Genomic DNA, 22,861 nt, shown 5'->3' on the forward strand with positions numbered 1-22,861 from the left:
TGGGGAAAGCCTTATTTTAAGTAAAGTCCACAAGACTTCATCTAGGGACAGGCACCCAGGTGTGTTTCAATTTCTACTGTAACTTTTTTGCCATCAAAATTGTGTCTTATACTGTAACATGTAAAGGTAAAGTGTGCTGTCAAGTCGATTTTGACTCCTGCCTCCCACAGAGCCCTGTGGTTTTCTTTGGTAGAATACAGGAGAGATTTACCATTGCCTTCTTCTGCGCAGTATGAGATGATGCCCTTTAGCATCTTCCTATATTGCTGCTGCCCGATATAGGCGTTTCCCATAGTTCATGTAACATTTAAAGATACTTTATTTTGATAGATAAATGTTCTATATTACTTTTCTCAACTTTAGTCAAGTAACAAATGCGCAAAAGTGGCATATCAGAAGCAGGAGTTAGAAGGATGAATCTTCAGAAACAGCTGCCTATAAAGGGAGGGAAGTTCACTATCTCGGCAGAAAGAAGTTTATAGGTTATCAGGAAAAGAACAGAACGTCATAAAAGAATAAAAGAATGTAATAAAGGAATAAAAGCAAAACAGAATGTAGATTTATCAACTGCCCCAACTGGATAGGCTCATTCAAGGCAGGAGAGAGACCACCAGCAGGTGAGATCAGTAGGAGAGGGATCCAAACGTCGAACTGGTCGATTAAGTGTGTCCTGTGCAAGGGCGTAACTACTATTAGGCAAGGGGAGGCGGCTGCCTGGGGCCCCCCACGCCTTGAGGGGCCCCCCAGAGGCCAGTCACATGTGAAGTGTGTGTATGTGTATCAGCGAGGGGCCCATTTTAAAATTTTGTCTCCGGGCCCACTCCAGCCTTGTTATGCCCCTGGTCCTGTGTGTATGTGTGTACCATGGAAGGTACCAGGGGGGAAATTGAGGGGGTGGCACAGAAGGAGCAAAGTGCATTTATGGGTGAGCGAGCTGTCTTATGTTCCACATATTTGGGGGGGAGACACGTGGAGGGGCACGCTGCTCCCCTCTCCACCCCCACCCCACCCAGCCTCTTTTGAGGGTACTCAGGCAGGGCAGGGGTTGGCGGCCCCTGCGGTGCGTCTGCAAGTGGGTGTGTGGGTTACGGCCTGCCTTGTTGCGGGCGGGGAAGTAAAGGACTCTTACTCAAGACAGACAGGTAGGTAGGTGAGGGGGAGAGTCGTTCTCGTGCCGCCGCCTCAGGGGTGCCGACTTCTCCTGCTTCCAAACGTTGGGAAGTTTGCCAGGCTCCGCTTTGCAGCTGCAGCAGCAGCTCTTGGGTGAGAAGAAGCGAGGGTGGAGGTTGCCCTGGCGGGACTCCTCCTCCGAGGGCAGGGCCGGGGGCGGGCAGGCGGAGCAGCAGGGAGCTGCCGCCGGAGTGAGGAGCCCCAGTCTCTCTGTTGCTGGTGCTTGGAGTCGAGAGGCGTTGGTGGTGCAGAGCAAAGGAGCAGCTGCCGCTTGAGCCGAGCCGAGCCGCGCTGCGAGCCCTGCCCCCCCGGCCCGTCCTGGCGCCTGGTGGCGGCCAGAGCAGGGTCGCCAGGCACCGCCGCGGGAGGGCTGAAGACCAGGGCGCCGCCGCCGCCAGCACCGCAACGAGGAGGAGGCGGCGACCCGGAGAACTCCACTTTCTTCTTGTGGCTGCCCAAGGAGGGAAGGAGGAGAGCTTGCCTGGTGCAGGGGCTGGAGCTGCGGCAGGGGTCGCTACCATGAGGCGGCTCGGGGGCTCCCTCCCGCCGCCTCTGCTGGTCTTGCTGCAGTTAGGAGCTCTTTGCTACGTGCGAGGTAAGCGCTGCAGACGGGTGCCCCCTTTCCCGCGCTCTTAGCTGCCGGGACTGGGGGTGAAGGAGATCATGGGGCCGCGCAGAGCCGCGGCTAGAAAGTCCTTTGCTCTTCGACTCCTCCTGCATCGCTCGCAACGGTGCCGAGGCTTGAGTCGTGTCTTTCATGTTTGAAGTCGTGCACATGGGGCCGCTCGCCTATGGAAGTTGCTCGGGGGCAGGGCTGCCCGAAAGGCGCTCGGCACATGCTTGGGGGCACTCTGCTCTTACTTGCTGCTGGCCTAAGCGGCATCCTACGGCTCGAATGCAGCCTGGACTCTCGTCGGACTCCGCATTGAATCGGGCTGCGACTTTCTTCCATCCCAAGCCCTGGCGATGCGGGCGGCTCGCTTTCCTTGTAGTCCTGCATTGCTATTCCCGATCTTCCCCTTCTCGCGCTGCAATCCTATGCACGCTTACCTTGGATGAGGTCTTACGGAACAAAGTGGGGCTTAGACTGAATAAACCTATTAGGATCGCGTAGTTAGGGATCACTCCCCTGTCAGCTGCCTGGGCCTTTACCCTTGTGGCCATAGGGTCGTCAATGGGACAGAAATATCCCAATAGCCTTCCCTCTCCTTCTCTACCCCTTTTATTTCTAAAACTAGAGGTAATAGCACTTACGTTGTGCGTGGGAGATAGCTGTTCCCTCTGAAGGAAAAGGCACTTTGCACATGCTCAATGGTAGTCGGTTACTACTGTTGTTGCTATTCAGGTTTATTTCTCCCGCCACTCCGCCGCCCAGTAATTTGGGGATCCTGAGCTCTGTGAAATAAGTTCTGGGGTAAGCTAAACCTGGTGCACTCTGGCTCAAATTAAGTCCTCTCCCTCCTGCAGGAGGGTGGAGCGGCGGCGGCTTTGCTAATTTGCAAGAGGTGCTTGAGTGTTTCTGGCGCCAGCACGCAGGGCATCCCGTTGAGCTACTAACTACCTGCTTTCTTCCCTACTTGGCATTGTCTTTGTCCCGTCCGTCACACACACTCCCCGTTCCTGGGGAATTCTTGTTCGCAGTCTGCTCGGTTCATAATATATGCTGTATCCGTTGATCTATTTTCCTATCGCACTCTTCAAAGCTTCCTTTCTGCAACCAGGCCGGATCCCTACAAAGCCACAGCAAAGGGACTTCTATTTCCTTCATGTGTTCTTGCCGTGGAACATGCACCCCCCCCCCTCCCCGCGCAGCCTTCTCTTTTGATGCATGTGCGCCACCTCCTTCGCTCTGAAGTTGATCTAATAAATTTAGCCCTTTGTGTTTTCCCCCACTTGTGTCCTTTCTCCTCCCTCCTCTCTCTCTTTGAGCCTTTCTTGGCTGTGTGCGACTCTCTGAGGACATTTGTCGAATTTGGTGCTGGAAGGTTGTATGTGTGCAGGTTATTTCTAGCCTCTGTTGCGTGTTGGGACAGCAGCCCTTCTTCAACAAGAATGCAGCTGCTTTCCCTACTAAACAAGCCTCTTAAAGGTACAGCCCTAGTTTAGTGGAATTTTCGGCTCCCATTACCTTGTTCAGGTTGAGAGAGCTTTTCTTAAAATTTCTGAAGGCAGGCACCCTGTCTAACATGAAGTCAGGAGGTTCTATCTGTTCTTTACTACTATGGATTTTTTATATACCACTCTTCAGAGTTCTCAAAGCGGTTTATATAGAAAAATAAACATACATCAATAAGATGGTTCCCTGTCCCCAAAGGGCTCACAATCTAAAAAGAAACATAAGATTGACACCAGAAACAGCCACTGGAGGGATGCTGTGCTGGTTTCGGATAGGGCAAATTGCTCTCCCCCTGCTAAATATAAGATAATCACCACTTTAAAAGTTGCCTCTTTGCTCAGTTAGCAGGGGTTTAGAAGGTTACTCCTAACTCTTTTGCAGCATTTAAAAATTAAGTGTAGAAATTTGTTGTGGTTCATGGATCAGTCTGAGCATATATTGCTGCTGCTAAATAAATGGTGGTAAAGTAATAGTAGCATCAGTTATAGTGGTGTTGGAAAAAGTTACTGTGCATAAGTTATGAATAAGTTGACACTATCTGTGGAAGGAAGTTGTAGAAAAGCATCTTCTTCTAATTTTTGCCCTCTTCTTTTGGCTGTTGCCATGTAATTTCATCCACCTGTCTCTCCAGATGTTGATCTGAAGTTGGAGTTTCTGCTTTAGAATTATTGACTCAAACCATTCTCACAAGCACTGGCCCTGAGGCACAATGAGGTTGTGTTTAGCTTTTAGTTCCTTGCTAATCAGAATCCTGTCTGTGTGTGCGTACACCACACACACACACACACACACACACACACACACACACACACACACACGTGTTCTCTCTAATTCTTTGCATCTGTGTGCAGAATGAGTTTTGTCATAGGCAGCAGTGTCAAGGCAGTGTGTGTGCACATGCTTTCAGAGAGGGACCTTCCAGATTCAATCTGAGTTGGATCTAAAAATGAGTGGACATCAAAAACATGTGAGCGCACATGCACGCCTTAGAGGGAACACTGTTTAGTCTGAAAGTGCCAGACAGAACAGGCTAAATCATGATTTTTTTTATTGCTAGCTTTTGCAGTTTAAATTTTCTTTACCAAGTTCTACGAGAGAGCGAGGAATAAGGCTAAACCATGCCTTGCTAGCTAGAGGACTAGGAGGAATTTTATTTTGGCTTTTGCCCAGATGCTTCTAGTTAATGTGCCCTGGCAGTTAATGACTGAGTGGGGGATGGTTTGCTGTAAAGTGCTGGTCATTTGTCCTGCTTGTTTGTAAGTGGTGGTGTGTTGATGTCTGGAGGAGGCAGTTTATGCCAGCAACATTACCATTCCAGTTTCCTATTTCCCTCTTTGTGATCTCAAATCTCCTTCTTTGAGAGGACCCTGGGGTTTATGCTTAAATTTAGGATATGCTCAATCTATGTTTTCATTTTAAGTTTGCTTTTTATTTTTACATTGTATACCCTGCTTTTCCCCTCTCATCTGTAGGTGTTCAAGGTAGATAAGGAAAACAGTGATAACAATAAAACAGTATTAAAATACCAAAATAGCATCCTAAAAATGGTTAAACAAGGAGAGCCAGAAGAAAGCAGCTTAAAACCACAGCACTTCAAAGCTTGCCAGAATAAAACTCTGTTTAAAGGACAGCAAAACACGGCCAGTGAGGGAGCCAGCTGAATCTTCTGTGGCAGGGAGGTCCACTTGCTGAGTGCCACTGTAGAAAAGGCCTTCTTGCATCATCTCCAGTTTCACCTCAGTACACTTCCATTGTGCTTATGTGTTTGTCATCTCCCGAGATGTGCATTATCTGGAAAATTTTGAATTGGAAAATTTCTCAATGTGATTTTTTCTCATTTGCATGCAATTTGCAGAAAGTGTTTTCCTCTGAAATATTACTATGCAAATTTCCCAGATGCCCTAAATAACTTGTGATCTGATTTAACATGTTAGTTGCAGTAATGTAGGCTGAAAAATTTTCTATGGAAGAAATTGCTAGTGGAACCATTTTCACTCCACATCACTGTCCCCCCACCAGTATTATTCATGATGGGAGTAAGCAATTTGTTTCTAGAAAGAGACTTTTCCCCATATAAGACTGTGAGCCTATGTATGCTTACTTGGGAATAAATCCCATTGAACTTGGTGAGACCTATTGTCAAGTCAGCAAGCATAGAAGTAGAAGAAGTACCTAGAAGTACCTTTAGTTGCCAGGAGTCTAAAATTTAAGTGCTCTGTGGCTACTTACACCCTTTACACAGTGTTACTCTCTTATTGCTTTCTGCCAGATTCTGTGGGGAAAGTTTAGCATTCAAGAAATCAATCAAACAAACAAACAAATAAGCATCAGATCTCAAAGTGCTGTGGCCGTGCAAGATTGTTGTTGGCCTTGGTGTGGTATGTGTTCAGAATCCAGTTTGTTAATATAACTTATCTACAAAGTTTCCACACCCTTAACACCCCATAGTTAAATATAACAGCCATTAAAACTTAACAGTGTGAGTACTGCTACATCTTGTCAAAAACATATACTTAGAATAATTGATCGGGGGATATGCCAAAACCATTAGAGCAAGACACTAGCCACAAAAGGTGTGCAAGATATGTGTGTGTGTGTGTGTGTGTGTGTGTGTGTATATATATATAATTTTTAAAGCTGCAGTATGCTAAAAAGGGGGCAAGCTCTAGTGGATTTGATGCACTACAACAAGAAGCAGGTTCTAAAGCAGGGGTAGGAAGCATGTGGCTCTCCAGATGTTGCTGAACTACAACTCCCATCGTCCCCAGCTGTAATAAATTGAGGCTGGGAGCTGATGGGAGTTGTAGAGAGCCAGACATTGCCTACCCCTGTTCTAAAGCTTGGAGCCACGACTGGAAAAAGTTTGTTCAGCAGTGACCACCGGCCCAATAGACTGTGCAACTGGCAAAAGGCTTCAGTAATTGATCTTAATGAGCAGAGAGGTAGGATGGCACTCTAAGTACCCTGAGGCCTGTGCCCAGGCTATAAGGGGCTTTACAAATAAACACCAGCAACTTGAATTAAGCCTGGAAACAAATTGGCAACCAGTGGCACTGGCACACGTGACTTGCACATGCTTGGAGGCAGCCTTTATTATTGCTTCATGTGCCCCAGGGTCCTGCTCAAGCACTGAAAAAGGTTCCATGTTGAGCCATGGCAGAAATTCAGGCTCATTTGTGCTAAAAATAATTGTAGACATTTGGGTTCTCTGAGATATTTTGCAGGTTAATAGCATGTACCGAGGCAGGCAACAAAAAGGAACTTTATGGAGTGAAATTCTGAAATGCAGAATGCCAGACAATAGATTTGCCATCTACAGCTATAAAGTGGTCTACATTATGAGGTTTTTTTTTACCCAGAAGAATACTACCTTGACTTTATTAGGGTATGAACTAAACTCTTCAGAAAATCAAAGTGGGGTGTGTGTGTGTGTGAGAGAGATAGAGAGAGAGAGAGATTGTACTCTCATTTTGCCTTTCAAGAGAGAAAGTATTCTGAAAAAGGAGTTATTGCACAGGATCTATGCTTTGCTTTTGCTAATGTCTGTGTAACTTAGGAAGAGTCTCTTGTTCCTCTGGGCCTCTGATTTCCCATTTGTCCCTCTGTTGTTCACAGAGTTATTACTGTTTATACTACTTTAGAAGTTAAGGTCCTTTGATCTATTATAGGCAAACAAATCTGATGGCATGGGTTGGCTTGAGATGAGTGCTTTCAAATGTCTTGAGAATTTGCATCTTGTGTGTGTGTAAAAGTAATGGAAAAGTCCCTTTGTCTGGGAATTGGAGTTTATTAGTACTGTATAAAGAAGCATTTAATAGAGGGAAAACCTCCTAATCTTTAAAGCACGTTGTAGTCACTTAAAGGATACTTTCAGGTCAATTTGAGTTCACAATTAATAGCTTTGAAAAAAACAAAGTTTTGATAATCCCAAGGAAGATTTTAAATTATTTCTCCTCCATTTCGTTTACATTTATAAAAGTTGAATCAGTAGTGGCAAAACATATAACAACAAAGTGAATAAAAAACTTGAATAAAAACAATTGGTGTAAAATTCCCTTCATTACTAAATGGTATGTGCTGAACAATTGGTGCTGATGTATCTACAGATATTTTTATTCAATATTTTATTCAAATATTTGTATTCAATTGCTGTGAAAGTGGTCTTTTCCTTCCCCTGTATGTCTTCAGTAGCTTTTGCTCCCTATAAAAGAGGCAAATGTCACTGCATAAGTCTGTGAAAAGAAGACCATTAAAAAAAAAAATTAACTAGTGCCACTTCCCGTATACTTTAGAATGCTTATTGTTGGGGAGATTTTTAAAAAACCTTCTGTTTACAAATTTACAAACTATTTCCAAATTTTGCAATATTGTGATGAAGAAAAAATATGAAAGGGAAAGAGGGCACAGATGTCTGAGATATTACATTTATAAAAGTTGCAATATCACTACCCCCCCCCCATATACAGTTTATGAAAAAACAGACTGGGAGATCTTGAATATGGAAAGTTCTACTTGCTATAACTCCCTTTGGGTCAAAGAAAACCTGAAAAGTTTCTCAGAACTTAGTTTCCTTGTATCTCTTTATAGCCAAGAATGCAAATATCAGAAAGATATGGGTTATATCCTAAGGTTTCCTTTCTCTGGAGGAATCTCCTCTGAAGGAATCTTCCTCCAGTTCAGAGCAAGATATTTTCCTCTGGAGGAAGGAAACTTTGTATACAACCCATTGGTCTGTAGGCATCTGCTGAAAATGTTTTAAGCCACAGTTAGATAAACTATCAGTTTGTTTTGAGTGTGTTTAAAATTATTTTAGGTTTGCTCTATACCTTTTGCTTCTTTTGTCATGGAATTAGTGAATGAGTCCTAATTATGTTTCCCTGTATGAATATTAATATACTTGAAAAGGGTCCTTTAAGTGTCGTGAGATGGAAATGCCTCTGTGTCTCTTTTTAACATTAAGCTTTAAAATGCAGATTATATGGAAGGATTTTGGTTATGTATTCAAATAGACAAAAAGAAATGATGCTCCTAAATATACTTGCACAAGTTACCATGTTTTGTGTTTTGTGTTTTGCCGTCATTGGGTTTAAAAAAAAAAGATTTCTTTAAAAAAAACACCCTCTTTTCTGCTGCGATGTAAAAGATTTGCAAACTGGGAAACATGACTGAGACTGCCTATGAAAAGGTGGTGACTTTTTAGATCCTTGGAGGTGGTATTTAGAGCTATTATTGCCTGGGGTACATATATTTGCTTGCATCTGACAGCAGCCTACGGACAGACTGTGTGTGTGTTTGTAGTCCTTCAAAATGAACCCTGGAAAATCCAAAACAACCCAAAGAGGTGTGACCATCATTGTTGCACTAGATATGTGTACTTCTTGTTGCAATTGTTGTGTGCTTATTGGATAATTAGCATCCATAATGAATAACACATTCCTCCCATCCCTATTCTGTGCTCATACATTTTGGATCTGTTTTTTAAACGTTTATTTGTTATAATTGTACACCAACGCAAACTTCAGTCTCTGAGAAGCAATATAAAACAAATTAGAACCTTAAAATGATTTAAAACCACCAGTTTAGTTAAAAAGCTTGGGTGAATAAATGTGTCTTTAGAGACTTTTTAAAAAGTTGTCACAGATGGGGAGGCTGTTGTTTCAGCAGGGAGCACATTCCAGAGTCTTGGGGCAGCAACACAGAAAGCACATCCCTGTGAAGCCACCAGATGAACTGGAGGCAACTGCAGGTGAACCTCTCCGGATAATCTCAATGGGCAATGGGGCTCATAGTGAAGATAGAAGATGTTCTGAAGAAGGATACTATGGAATCCAAAGGTACCCAAGAGATCCAAAAAGCAGAGTATCAGTTCTATCAGCTGGAGAGCCAGCGTGGTATAGTGGTTAGAGTGCTGGACTAAGACCAGGGAGACCCAAGTTCAAATCCCCACTCAGCCATGAGACTAGCTGGGTGACTCTGGGCCAGTCACTTCTCTCTCAGCCTAACCTACTTCACAGGGTTGTTGTGAGGAGAAACCTAAGTATGTAGTACACCGCTCTGGGCTCCTTGGAGGAAGAGCGGGATATAAAATGTAAAAAATAATAAAATAAATAAATAAATATTGCTTATATGCGTATCTACATATGTGTTTAGGTAGCCTATAGGACTTTGCTTTTAAAGCTAATTAAACTAGAAGCTGCTTGCAATTTGGTCCACACCATTTCACCGTTGGATTGATTTGTATGCAGGTAGGGGAGGTGGGAAAGAGAGCACAGGTTCCCCCCTTTTGCCGCCTCTGTACAGTTATTGTGCTTCAAATACTGAATCAGGGCTATTGTTTGTTGTGGAAGAGGTAAGAGGGAGGTTAGTGCTATTTTTCCAAAGAACTAAAACACAACCTGATTTTCAGAGAACTTGTTAATGAGAGCATTTGTCAAATGCAGAAACTGAAAAGGTTAGCAAAAAACCCCGACCTTTTACTCTATCTATTTCAATTTCTATACCGCCCTTCCAAAAATGGCTCAGGGCGCTATACACAGAGAAATAAAAAATAAATAAGATGAATCCCTGTCCCCAAAGGGCTCACAAGCTAAAAAAAACCTACAAGCTAGACACCAGCAACAGTCACTGGAGGTACTGTGCTGGGGGTGGATAGGGCCAGTTAGTCTCCCTGTGCTAAATAAAGAGAATCACCGTGTTAAAAGGTGCCTTCTTGCCACTTTAATCTCCAGCTCATTGCCATTTCCCTAGATGTTAAAGGTAAAGTGTGCCGTCAAGTTGATTTTGACTCCTGGCGCCCACCCTGTGGTGGAAAACCCTGTGGTTTTCTTTTACTGTAATATTATTATTTTTAAAAATCTTTTCAGGCATATGATAAATAACAAGATATGAGTGTGCCTCTTTAAGTATGCTGGTTTCACCTGATCGAGCCTTTGAGGTGGGCTTCTTTTGGCATGCAGCATGCTCACTCTGCATTAATTGGCATACTGTATTTAGTGGCTGTCTGCATTTCACACACATCATGACAAAGAACACTAATCGCAGCTGTCATCCATGAAGTTAATGTGCCTAACAGTTCGGCTTTTAACCATTGGTTTTGCAGTGTCTTTGGTTCACTGACACGGCTGTTATGTTAGGCGTTGGTCTTCTATGAGATTTTGTTCTCTCTGCTGCTCAAAGACTGAGTGATAGGGATATTAATCCGAAACATTTTCTGCATCTCTTCAGAATGGAGTTTGCTTATATAAGAGGCAAGCAGAAATAAAAACCTACTCCCCTTTACCGCTATCTGTAAATTGTAATGAGCTTGTTCGTTCTGTATCTTGTGGCTGATAAAGGCAAAGTGGTGTCAACAAGTCCATTCCCTCAAAGCTAAGATGGCTGATCTGGAGAAGCTTAGAGAGTCAAGAGAGGTATGTGGACAAGTCATTCAGGGATGTTATAGAGCCATCCCACTCCCCAGCTGATGGCTCCTCTGCTGCCATGGAGAATGGAGGTCTCAGGGAAGGAGGACATCATTCTGAGGAAGAGGAAAACGATCCTTTAGAAGGGATCCCTTTCCATGGATTATGAGCTCATATTCTCTTGCACAGGGGATACTCTTCCTGGGGGATGGGGGGGCTCCTAATAGTGGGTGATTCGATCATTATAGGTATAGAGAGATGGGTCTGTGACACTTGTGTAGACTTGCCTACCTGCCTGGTGACTTGTCTGCCTGGTTCGATGGTTGCAGATATCATGCAGCATCTAGATAGGCTGTTGGGCAGTGTTGGGGAGGAGTCAGCTGTCGGTGTGTACATTGGCACCAGTGATGTTGGGAAATGTAGTTAGAAGATTCTGGAAGCAAAATTTAGGCTACTGAATAGCATGTTGAAGTCCAGGACCCACAAGGTAACATTCTCAGAAATGCTACCTTTTCCATATGCAGAACCAGCAAGACAAGCGGAGCTGGGGGTTCTCAATGCGTCGATGAGACAGTGATGCCGGGAGGAGGGGTTTAGAATTCTTAGGCACTGGGATACATTTTGAGACAAGATGAGCCTGTACAAAAAGGATGGGCTCCACTTGAACCAAGATGGAACCAGACTGCTGGCACTTAAAATCAGAAAGGTCTCTTTAAAAATGACTCCTGGGGTATAGATGACAGGAGCTGGGTAGTATCTGGTTCGGCAAATGCCATCCCTTAAGGTGTGAGGGTGTAAATGCACACCAGCTAGGAGAATCAGTGTATAGGTGCTTATATGCCAGTGCCAGAAGCTTCCAAGCCAAGATGAGCAGGCTGGAGAGTGCTTGGTTGCTAATGAAAATACAGCTATAGTGGCTACCACTGATTATCTGTATTTGGACTGTAAACATATTCCTGTGTACTTATTTTATATGTTATTTTATTGCATATCAGTTCCTACTAATGATGCCTTTTATTATTTTATAAGTTTCTTATTAGACAGAAATAGATACATTTTAAATCTTTTATTGTGTTGTATGCATGCAGTGTAATATCTATTGCGATTTGATTTTAGTGCATTCTTATGCCTTTTTAACATGTCTCTTTTCACCATAGTTATATTCTGTATTTTAAATCATTTTATGCTAGTAGTGTTTTAGAGTATAATATCTGTTGCTACTTTGTTTTTTGAAATAATCACCTCTTTTACTTTATGCTGGTCTGTGAGAGTAATAAAGAATGATTTGATTTAGATATAGTGGGTGTAACGCAGGCCTGCTCAACTTTGACCCCCCAGCTGTTTTTGGACTACAAGCCCCATAATCCACAGCGGTCAATAGCCAGGGATTATGGGAGTTTTTGTTTCGTTTGTTTGTTTAACATATTTCTATTCTGCCCAAACTCACGTCTCCGTGTGGTTTACAACATCGGCCAATGTCTTCAGGATGGCCATAATTGAGCAGCCCTGGCATAATGGAAACCGGATAGGACAGTGATAACCAATTGGACACTTGTTCCTGGATATAAACTCTATAGAACTCTATATAGGGAGGGGCAAATTGAGGGTGGAGTAGCTCTATATGTTAAAGAAGGGATAGAATCTAACGAGCTACAAAACCTAGGAAGACCGGAGTTCTCCACAGAAACTCTGTGGGTGACAATACAAGGCCTGAAAGGGAGTGTGCTACTGGGGACGTGCTATCACCCTCCAGATCAAAACACTGAGAGTGACTGGGAGTTGCAGAAGAAAATCAGGGAGGTATCAAAGAGAGACAGGGCTATAATAATGGGTGATCAATTACCCACACATAGACTGGGTAAATTCACATGTAGGTATTGACAGAGAGACCACATTTCAATGACTGTGCCCTAAAACATTTGGTCATGGAGCCAACCAGAGAGAAAGTGACCATGGACTTAATCCGGAGTGGTGTACAGGACCTGGTGTGAGATGTCAGTATCATGGAACCTTTAGGGAACAGTGACCATAGTGTGATCAGATTCAGCATATGTGCAAGGAGAGAATCACCAAGGAAGTCTAACACAGACACTTTTAACTTCAGAAGAGGAAACTTCACTAAAATGAGGAGTTTGGTGAAAAGAAAACTGAAAGGAAAAATCAAAAGAGTCACTTCGCTCCAGAATGCATGGAGTCTATTTTAAAACCAAAATAATAGAAGCCCAGTTAAAATATATAACAAAAAGGAGCAAAGGTACCACCAAGTTCAGAAGGATGCCAGCATGGCTAACAAGTAAAGTCAAGGAAACTATAAAGGGGAAGAAGACTTCCTTCAGAAACTGGAAGGCCTGTCCAAATGAAGAGAACAGAAAGGAACACAAACTCTGGCAAAATAAATTCAAGGAGACAGTAAGCAAAGAATCTGAGGAACATCTAACTAAAAGCATCAAGAGGAATAACAAAAACTTCTTTAAATACATCAGAAGCAGGAAACCTCCCAGGGAGCTGGTTGGTCCATTAGATGATGAGGAAGTGAAAGAGATTATTAAGGAGGATATGGAGATTGCCAGGAAGCTAAACAAGTTAGCTTCTAGGGAAGAGAGCAGGCAAGCATGACTTGTCCCCTTAGCTAAGCAGGGTCTGCCCTGGTTGCATATGAAAGGGAGACTTGAAGTGTGAGCACTGTAAGATATTCCCCTTGGGGGATGGAGCCGCTCTGGGAAGAGCATCTATGTTCCAAATTCCTTCCCTGGCATCTCCAGGAAATGTCTGAGAGAGATTCCTGCCTGCAACATTGGAAAAGCCGCTGCCAGTCTGTGTAGACAATACTGAGCTAGAAGGACCGATGATCCAACTCAGTACATGGCAGCTTCCTATGTTTCTAAGTTCTTTGCATCTGTTTTCACGGTAGAGGATACTGAGAGTATATACCTGTGCCTGAATCAAGCTTCTTGGAGAAAGAGGCTAAAGAACTCAGTATTGTAGAGTTGACGTTCTAAACTATCTGGAAAAATTAACAAATTACCAGGGCCAGATTGTATACATGATCTGAGTCATTAAATAACTCAAATGTGAAATTGCTGACCTCCTTGCAAACATATATAACATCCCTACAATCAGGCTCTGTACTAGAGGGCTGGAAAGCAGCCAATATAACACTAATTTTCAAAAAGGGACCTGGGAAATTGTAAGCTGGTTAGCTTAACATTTGTTCCAGGCAAATTCATGGAAAGCATTCTTAAGGATAAAATTGCTAAACATCTAGAAGAATAGCCCTGCTGAAGGAGGTCCAGCATGGCTTCTGCAAAGGTAAATCTTGCCTTACCAACCTTTTGGAGTTCTTTGAGAGAGTCAACAGGTGTGTGGATAAAGGTGATCCAGTTGACATAGTATACTTGGACTTCCAAAAAGCTTTTGACAAAGTTCATCATCAAAGACTCTTGAGAAAACTTAGCAGTCATGGGATAAGGGGACAAGTACATGTGTGGATTGCTAACTGGTTGAAGGGCAGGAAACAGGGGTAGGTATACATGGACTGTGTTCTAAATGGAGGGAAGTAAGAAGTGGGGTCCCCAAGGGAACTGTACTGGGACCAGTGTTTTTAAATTTATTCATAATTGATCTAGAAGTTGGGGTAAGGAGCAAGCTGGCCAAATTTGTAGGGGTGTGCACAAAACCAGTTTGCCTGGTTCAAGTCCAGTCCAGACTGGACTTGAACTGGACTAGGTATGTTTGGCTTTATGCCCCTGAGCTCGAACCCTGGCTCAGCTCCAGTTTGAGCTGGTTTGGGGTTCGAATAGTAAACGAAAACATTTTAAATTGATAAGGAATACCGACTCCCAAGTACTCCTTTAAGACCGTCAATTTTATTACGTAATACCTTGTAAAATTTTGTTTAAAATGTTGTTAAAAGCATGTTAAAAACAAACATTTCAGCATCAAACATCAGCCTCGGTGTTGTACATTTTAATGTAATAAATTTGAGGGTCTTAAAGGAGTAAAACATTTTAAAACATTAAACTCATTGAGGGACTCTAGGGGTGCTACTGCTGGGGGGGTGTCTCTGAAGGTTCCCCTTCCCCCCCAGTGGTCTTCAGGTCATTTAGGGCCATTTTGGGGGCTTTTTGGCCCTCTCCCGGCTGGCAGTGGCCATTTTGAAGGCTGCAGCACATGAGCACTGGCCATTTGCACCGGGGCATCCAACTAGCCAGTGTGCACGTGCGGCTGCCTTCAAAATGGCTGCCGTGAGCTGGGAGAGGGCCGAAAAGCCCCCAAAATGGCCCAAAGAAAACCAGGGGAGGCTGGTTGGATGAGGGGAACCTTCAGATTTGCAGATGACACCAAACTATTTAGGGTAATGAAATCCAAAACAGATTGCAGGGAGCTCTGAAAGGATCTCTCCAAACTGAGGGAGTGGGCAACAAAATGGCAAAATTGGTTCAGTGTTAGCAAGTATAAAGTGATGCATATTAGGGCAAACCCCCGCCCTGCCCCCCATCTTCACATACACGCTGATGGGGTCTGAGCTGTCTGTGACTGACCAGGAGAGAGATCTTGAGGTAATGATGGACAAATCATTGAAAGTGTCAATTGACAGCTGTGAAAAAGGCCAGTTCCATACTTTGAATCATTAGGAAAGAGATTAATAGAAATAATGCCCTTATACAAATCTATGGTGCGGCCACATTTGGAGTACTGTGTACAGTTCTGGTCACCGTACCACAAAAAGGACATCATAGAACTGGAAAAGGTGCAGAAGAGGACAACCAAGATGATCAGGGGCGTAGAGCACCTTTTTTACAAGGTAAGGCTGCAACATCTGGGGCCTTTTCATTTAGAAAAAAGATGTCTGAGGGGTGACATGATAGAGGTCTATAAAATTATGCATGGTGTGGATAGAGAGAAATTTTTCTTGCTCTTGCATAACACTAGGAGCAGGGGTCATCCCATGAAACTGATTGCCAAGAAATTTAGGACCAGCAAAAGGAAGTACATTTTCACACAATGCATACTTAACCTATGGAATTCTCTGCCACAAGATTGTCACCACATTCTTGGTGTCACTACAATCCTAGATGGCTTTAAGGAGTGCTTAGATAAATTCATGGAGGATAAGTCTATCAATGGCTACTAGTCTGAGGGCTATAGGCCACCTCCAGGCTCAGAGGCAAGATGCCCCTAAATACCAATTGCAGGGGAGCAACAGCAGGAGAGAGGCATTCCTTCATCTCTTGCCTATGGGCTTTCCAGAGGCATATGGCGGGCCTCTATGTGAAACTAGATAGGCATTGGACCTGATCCAGCAGGGCTGATCTTATGAATTTTGTTGGATGTGGATGAGTCTATACTTAGTGTTTCATACTTTTACACAGCACTTCTTATGAAGTGATGTGATTCTCCATTCCATACATGGGGTCTTCAAGCTGTAACAAGTCATGATATTTTTCCTAATGTAATTTTTAGCTGCTTTCCTTAAGGAAAGTAAGCTTATGAGATCACCTGGCATTCTGTCTCGTGTGTGTGTGTGTGTGTGTGTGTGTGTGTGTGTGTGTGTGTGTGTGTGTACCCCACCCCCTCCGCCAACTTCACAATGCCTGGACCAATATGAACCATAATGGGTACAGTTGTGGCGACACTTCAACATTATAGTTTGTCATCTACCCTGATTTCTAGATAGCGGACACGTAAACGTCTTGGGCACAGGAGAGCTAACTTGAGAACCGCCTAGGCAATTTGAACCAAATTTGCTACAGCTTTAGGGACGCATAGGGATGCCTCAATGGCATAGTTTGTAATGATGTCACCCACCCCAATTCAAGATGACGGATCTGCAAACATTTTAAGTCTGAAGTGGGCTAACTTGTGAGGATGATTATAGTGAAAGTAGGCAGATTAGTTCTTACCAGAATAACTTGTTCTTTCATTGTTCAAATGCATGTGAAAGAAGACTCAGGCGATTATCCAAGACAGTGTAAGCCCTACATATACTCAACTCTATGTTGGATTGTGGCATTTGTGAATAGGGCAAGAATAGAAAAGTTCACGTTTCCAGTATGAAATAAATTTGCTTCACTTAACCATGCAAATCTTTTAGTTAACTGGGATTACCCATGTGTGAACAATTTCATGCTAATGAAGTCTTGTTACCTGCTGTGAGATTTAGTGCTCCACTGTGACAAATGTTGATATGCATACATATATTGTAATATGTACATTTTCAGACACTAATAATAATTCATAAATCTTTGCCAAGTTCAGTTAATGTGATTACCACAATTCAGAAGTTGTGATTTTCTTGGTTTCAAGGTCACATCAAACTCACTTCTCCAGCTCACCTACTCTGAAGGCTGACTCTGATGCAGTCACATCATGATCCAATTGGTGACAGTGTGTAATGCTCTCTTTCTACATTACTGTATTGCTGGCCACACTGCTATTTCTTTTCCCCAGTCCTCACTGTGGTGAAATGGGCAAGGACAGATGAAAGCCATGTCAATTTCATGAATCCTTTTTTGGCTTTCTTTTTAAATTAAAGAATTACTATGTGCACTAATGTTGATGTACATAATGCTCTTTTGAAGGTTAAAAAAAAACACAACCCATACTAGTGAAACTGAAGAAGTTTTATTCCAGCTCTGTTACTTTTGCTTGAGTCAAGGACGGGAACGGTGAAGAAAATGGCACTTCTGTACAAGGAGGAGAAATGTGAAAAAAAGATCCCAAATGTGTACAAGAAATCCACACATGCTCTTCAGACAGAATGCAACTGCTTACAGGTGGCACAAAAACACAGAAAGATCAAAGTGCCTGACTTCTAGCATTGATAGGAGGTCCCCCCCCCATAGTTACTTCTGTTGATAACACAGGAGCATAGGAAGTTACCTTATACCAAGTCAGACCATATCCTTTTCATAACGGTCTGGTAGCCCCTTCTAGGTTTTGGAGTATTCTGTCCCCATTGTGTAGCTATAGTTTTTCTGTATATCATACACATTTTCTGTATATCATACAAATTGTTAGTGTTAAGGCATATTTGAGCCAGCTTTCTGGTAGGAAGTGGGGATCCAGTTTTTGCTCCATCTTTTTCTCGCCACTCCCATCACGACCCCTGTTGTCTCTTTGTTTTCCCCTGCTAAATTTGTGCCGGTGATGTGGCATCTGTGCTGTTTTTCCAAATAGCCTGAAGTTGGCTGTAACCAAGAGCAGCAGTTAAATAGAGCCCAATTTCCCTGCTTCCTGGCGTTCAATTGTTTAACTCCATTTTCTAGGTTTCTGTGGTTTTGATTTACGGAGAAGCAAACCTCTATGGTGCCTCTGGGCATCTCTTAAAGCCATTAGAACAAGCACCATTATTTTCTTGTGCTTTGAAAATTTTCTCTTCAGTCCGAGCATCCAACAAAATAATGTATTCCCTGTAAAGGCTTCTAGAAAATGTTTAATAGGTTCATTTCAGACTTGGGAAGAATTCCAGGTTAGAGAAGAGATTGGGAGTAGAGGGAGTGCAGGACTGGCTCATGGAGGTCTGACACTGACTTGTCGTGAGCATTGACCTGTTTCCTTTCTGCCTTTACGTCTGTGCAAAGAGAGTGAGGTGAACAAAGTAGAACCAAAGCTGGCCACTAAAAGCCAGGGAGAAAAAGGTCCCCTGACAAAGAGGCAATCCTAAAAAGATTCTGTATAATTTATCACTACGGGTTTATTTCTGGTTGCTTTTCCTGGAAAGACTGAAGAAGTGTCATCCTCTGCTTGCTGTGGCTCTTTCAAGGGATATGCTAGGAAGGAAAAAAGAGGGGAAAAAACCCATTTATTTCTGAAAGCCCCATCTATCTTCCACTCCCCTTCTCATGCCTATGTTCTCCCCAGCTCCACTTGAAAGGGCAATGCCTTTGGCAGGAAATCCACTTTTGTCGTTGGCCTGCCAAGTGATTCAGTTTCTTTTAAGCCTTTTTGCTTCTTTCCTAGCCTACTCTTCAAAGTGAAACGGGCCTTGGAAAAGCTATTGGTGGTGGGGGTGTGTGTGTCTGCTTAGTGTGTATTTGAGATCATGGGAACTTTGTCCAGTGTAGATAAAAATGAGTACGATTTGTGTTGTATCTCATATGCAACATGAGATATCAGTTAAAAGCCCTGTTTTTTGTACAAGTTCATCTTGACAATAGGACATAGAGGGGGCATTCTCTCAAAATGAGGGTGTTATGTATTAAGAAACTGTTGGGAGTTTGTGTGTGTGTGTGTGTGTGTGTGTGTTTCAAAGCAAGAAGAAGGACAGAAGTTAAAGTCAAGAAGATGCCTGGAAGAAAATGCAAATGCAGGAGTGGAAGAGAAGTGTGTAGGTGCCTCATCAGCAGAGAGGAGGAGAATGAGCAGAGTTGTAGGCAGGAGCCAGACTGTCTACCACACAAAAGCACAGAAGCTGGAGGAGGAAGGTTGAAACTAAGGTGTCAGTGGCAGGTGTAAGTTGTGCTCTGCTGATTACATAATAATCACTAGATGGGGGAAGCAAGGTCGCAATTGAGTGGAAGTTGAAAAGGGGATTTCAACACTTTGGATTGAGGGTAAATACTTAAGAGAAGTTTAGTTGGGCTGGGGAGAAATGACAGAATCTGGAAACCTTCTTGGAATAGAAACTACATCTTCATGGTCATTCACACAGTGAGGCTATTCGCATTCACACAGTGAGGCTAAGGGAGCTTAGCCTGCTTTCCATGGATTGTGGCAACCACCGGGCTTGCACCCTAACCCGGTGCTCCCAAGGCGGCTGGCCCGCCTAATTCCCCCTCCCCTTAAATGAGGTTAATGGAGTGAGTGCTCAGTTAACCCCCTTTTTCTGCTCGTGTGTTGCTGTGGCACACGGTGACACACGAGTAGACCCCCGACCGGGAACCTGCAAGCAGCCTCCCAGGCTCAGGGTCTCTCCAGGATGTCTCGTGCGCTCATGCGGGGCATCCTGGAACTTCCAGGGAACACATGGCCACCGATCCCCACAGTCCCAACTGGCTCCGTGACAGAGCCGGCAGTTGTGTGGGTGGCCGATCCGGTGGCCCAGGGATGGCTCCATGCCTGTGTGTGGGGAGAGTGGGCTAAGCCCGTTCTCCCTGCACTACCCCGAACCGGTGCTTCACACCCATTGTGTGACACCAGTCGCTTCACACCAGTTGTGTGAAGCACCTCGGTACCTAGAGGACAAAACAACCTCAGTAGGGCTTTAAAGCATTAGCAACCAGCTTGCTGTGAGAGAGAGACTGAAGCATGATGTTCAAGATGCTTGAGGGATGGGTAGCAGAAAAAAGGACAGAGCATTGCAGAGCACTTGAAATGACAGAAGGGAATATGGAAACTGAACTGGAGAAGAAACAGTCCAAGAGTGCGATGAAATTAGTATGTGTACACCTTCTGTATAATTATTTTGGATTATTGCTAGTGAATTGTGCAGTCTGCCGCTAACTGTTTTTCCATGTTTTTCTTAGTTATCTAGGTTTTTAATGCAAAACTTTAACACACTGTGTAAAATGTAAAGTTTGCCTATGTGAAACTCTCATTTTATATGTACATTGCTGTGATGTGGAATTTTTTTAGTGACTGTTTTAAATTGGGTTTTGTTTTGTTTTGTTTTTAGTTTGCTGTACTGGCCAGCTTTAGAATGAGGATGTAGCTAAACGGCATCTCATTCCCCAGGCTCCAGCATGCCTCTCTTCCCACTTCACTAACAAATGTTATCTTGAAAGGTGATGGCCTTACAAGCCATGACAGCATTGCTTTCAGGAACAGCAGCACCTTTTTCTTTTCTTTAATTTTTGTTTTATGTTCCGTCTTAATGTTTCATGTTTATAAATAAATAGCCTCCATCTTTACTGTGTTGCCTTTTCATGCTAGCAGAGCCATTTAAATCTGGTTATGTACCTATCCATATTTAGCAGTCGTCACAAACAGAAAATGACTTTTCCGCAGTCTCCCTTCCCTGCTGCTTTTGGAGACATCTCCTCATCATGCTTTGCAAAATATAAAAAGTGGCACTTAGAGGAGGAAAGCATCATTAACCTCATCCCTCAATTTGAAAAACAGTTCAGTTATTGTGGGATGCAGCTCGCAAAACTTGTTGTGTGAGAGCAACTAGGATCAGGACTTTAAGAAATGGAATCCTAAGAACTGAATCGGACCTTTGCAGTGTGAAGAGTCAGCCTTAGAATTGGTTCTGAAGTGCGGATGTACATCATGTTGCACAGTCATCCATGCTAATCTTTTCCCGGATGTATGTGCTTTCTGTGTGTTGAGAGATTTTGATGTGGGAAGTGCTATAAAATGAATTATTTCCCATATGCTTTGAAGTGGTACAGCATGTGTATGTGTGAGGATAGCATGTCATGCATGCATCTGCACATTTGAACTGGAGCTGAGTTTTGTATTGAAAGGAAACTTTGTTTCCAATTCTGCTCTTGGAAATCATGCAAGAGGGAATGAATGGAGGTCACTTCTAGGGGTGTGCACGGAACCGCGGAGTTGCGGTCCGGCACTGGGGTGGGGGGTTCCAAAAGAGTATGGGGGGGCTTTACTTACCCCCTCAAGAATGCAGCCGTATTTATTTGAGTAAGCGGGCGGCATACCTCCATGCCGCCCGCTTCATTCCCCCTCCTCTCGGCGCAGCTCGGCTGCTTCCTCCTCCTTTTGAAATCTCAATCGGGCGGCAGGGTATCTCCCAGTCCCTGCCGCCCAGCTCTTCAATGACCCCGGTTCGGCTGGCGGCCACCCCCTGAGCAGCCCCAAGACCCCTGGCGCCCCTTCCCTTCCCATACTCAAGGGGTCGGCAGGAGAACCGACCCCTTCCCCGGCTGGGCTGCAAATGGCTTCTAGGAAGGGGACGGGGTCGGCAGGGGAGTTCTGAGGAGGGGGAATGAAGCGGGCGGCAGGGAGGTATGCTGCCCGCTTACTCAAATAAATACAGCCGCATTCTTGAGGGGATAAGTAAAGCCCCCCCATACTCTTTTGGAACCCCCCACCCGAACCAAAACCACCCCGTGTCCGGACCGGTCTGGAGGCCTTTAGAATGGCCTCCGAACCGGTCCGTGCACATGACTAGTCACTTCTGTCAAAGGATCATAGCCAGCTGTATGTGAATATCTATCTATATAATTCTGTAAGGCGTACCCGTGGCTAATCCCGTGTGTGGCAGCTCTCGCAAGTAGAAGCACCATGGTGATTGGGCAGTGGGGATTCCATATGCAGATAAGGAGGAGGCGCCTGTGAAGGTTAAGGACAGTTGGAATGCAACTGTTACTGGTCAGAAGATGTTTTTGGTTATAGAGGAGAGGAATATATATATAATAGTGGGAAGGGGTCTGCAAAGAGAAGGATCGTGAGGGAGGAAAGAGCCCCTTCAGGAGAAGGAGGCTGCGATTGTGTGAATTAGATGAGGGAAAAAGATGAACAAGATCTGTTAACTCAGGAAAAGAGAGAGAGAGAGAAAGAAAAAGAAAAGGGAAGAAAGACAGAGGGGGAAGAGCGAGTGGAGGAGAGAGAAAGAGAAAAAGAAAGGAGGAGAAGAAAGAAGGAAGGGCGAGGGATGGCCCAGTAACTGTTAACGGTCTGAGGGGAATGAGCGGCCATGGCAGTGCCTATTGGCAGCAAGGAAGGGCCCAGCCAACCACTGCTGCTGTTTGGGGCTACCAAAGCCATTGGAGGATGCAGGCAGGCAAGGGATGGGCCTGGGCAGGGGTGTAACAAGGTTGTAGTGGGCCCAGAGACAAGATTTTAAAATGCCCCCCACTCACTGAAGCTCAGATCATGAAGTAAAGAAATAATCTCCTATGTGCCACAATAGAACATCATCCTAGATTATTTTTTTTTAAGTTTTGTAAATTGTGGACGATGCAAGTCATTTCATAGTACTAGTAACTAGAGAAAGACCTGCTGTTCTGGTAGCTCCAGGTCTTAACACTCACATCAATTTTGGAGGATGAATACAACTGAAGGAAGCCTGGGCGGGTGTGTGGCTGGGGGAGTCAGTCATGTGACTTGCCTCTGGGGGGCCCCCAAGGCAGTGGGCCCCCAGACAACTGTCTCCCCTTGCCCTATTATAGTTACGCCCCTGGGCCTGTCAGCAGCCTGAGGGGAATGAGAGGCCATGGTGGTGGAACGAGTGGCCGTGGCAGCAGTGAGGAAGGGCCCAGTCAACCGCTGC

At 44.2% G+C, this 22,861-nt stretch overlaps 1 protein-coding gene across 3 annotated transcripts in view; it reads left to right on the forward strand.

Annotated features, from left to right (window-relative positions):
- The first annotated feature begins 1,168 nt into the window (after nt 1-1,168).
- Nucleotides 1,169-22,861, forward strand: part of LRP4 (LDL receptor related protein 4) — a 154,183-nt gene continuing 132,490 nt past the window's right edge. For all 3 annotated transcript variants that reach the window (XM_053277032.1, XM_053277038.1, XM_053277058.1), the window contains exon 1: nt 1,169-1,765. In XM_053277032.1, the coding sequence (XP_053133007.1) occupies nt 1,690-1,765 (76 nt within the window). In that variant the 5' untranslated portion in view covers nt 1,169-1,689. The remainder of the gene's footprint in view (nt 1,766-22,861) is intronic.

The sequence above is a fragment of the Hemicordylus capensis genome, chromosome 1, assembly GCF_027244095.1.
Source record: "Hemicordylus capensis ecotype Gifberg chromosome 1, rHemCap1.1.pri, whole genome shotgun sequence".
Lineage (NCBI taxonomy): Eukaryota > Metazoa > Chordata > Lepidosauria > Squamata > Cordylidae > Hemicordylus > Hemicordylus capensis.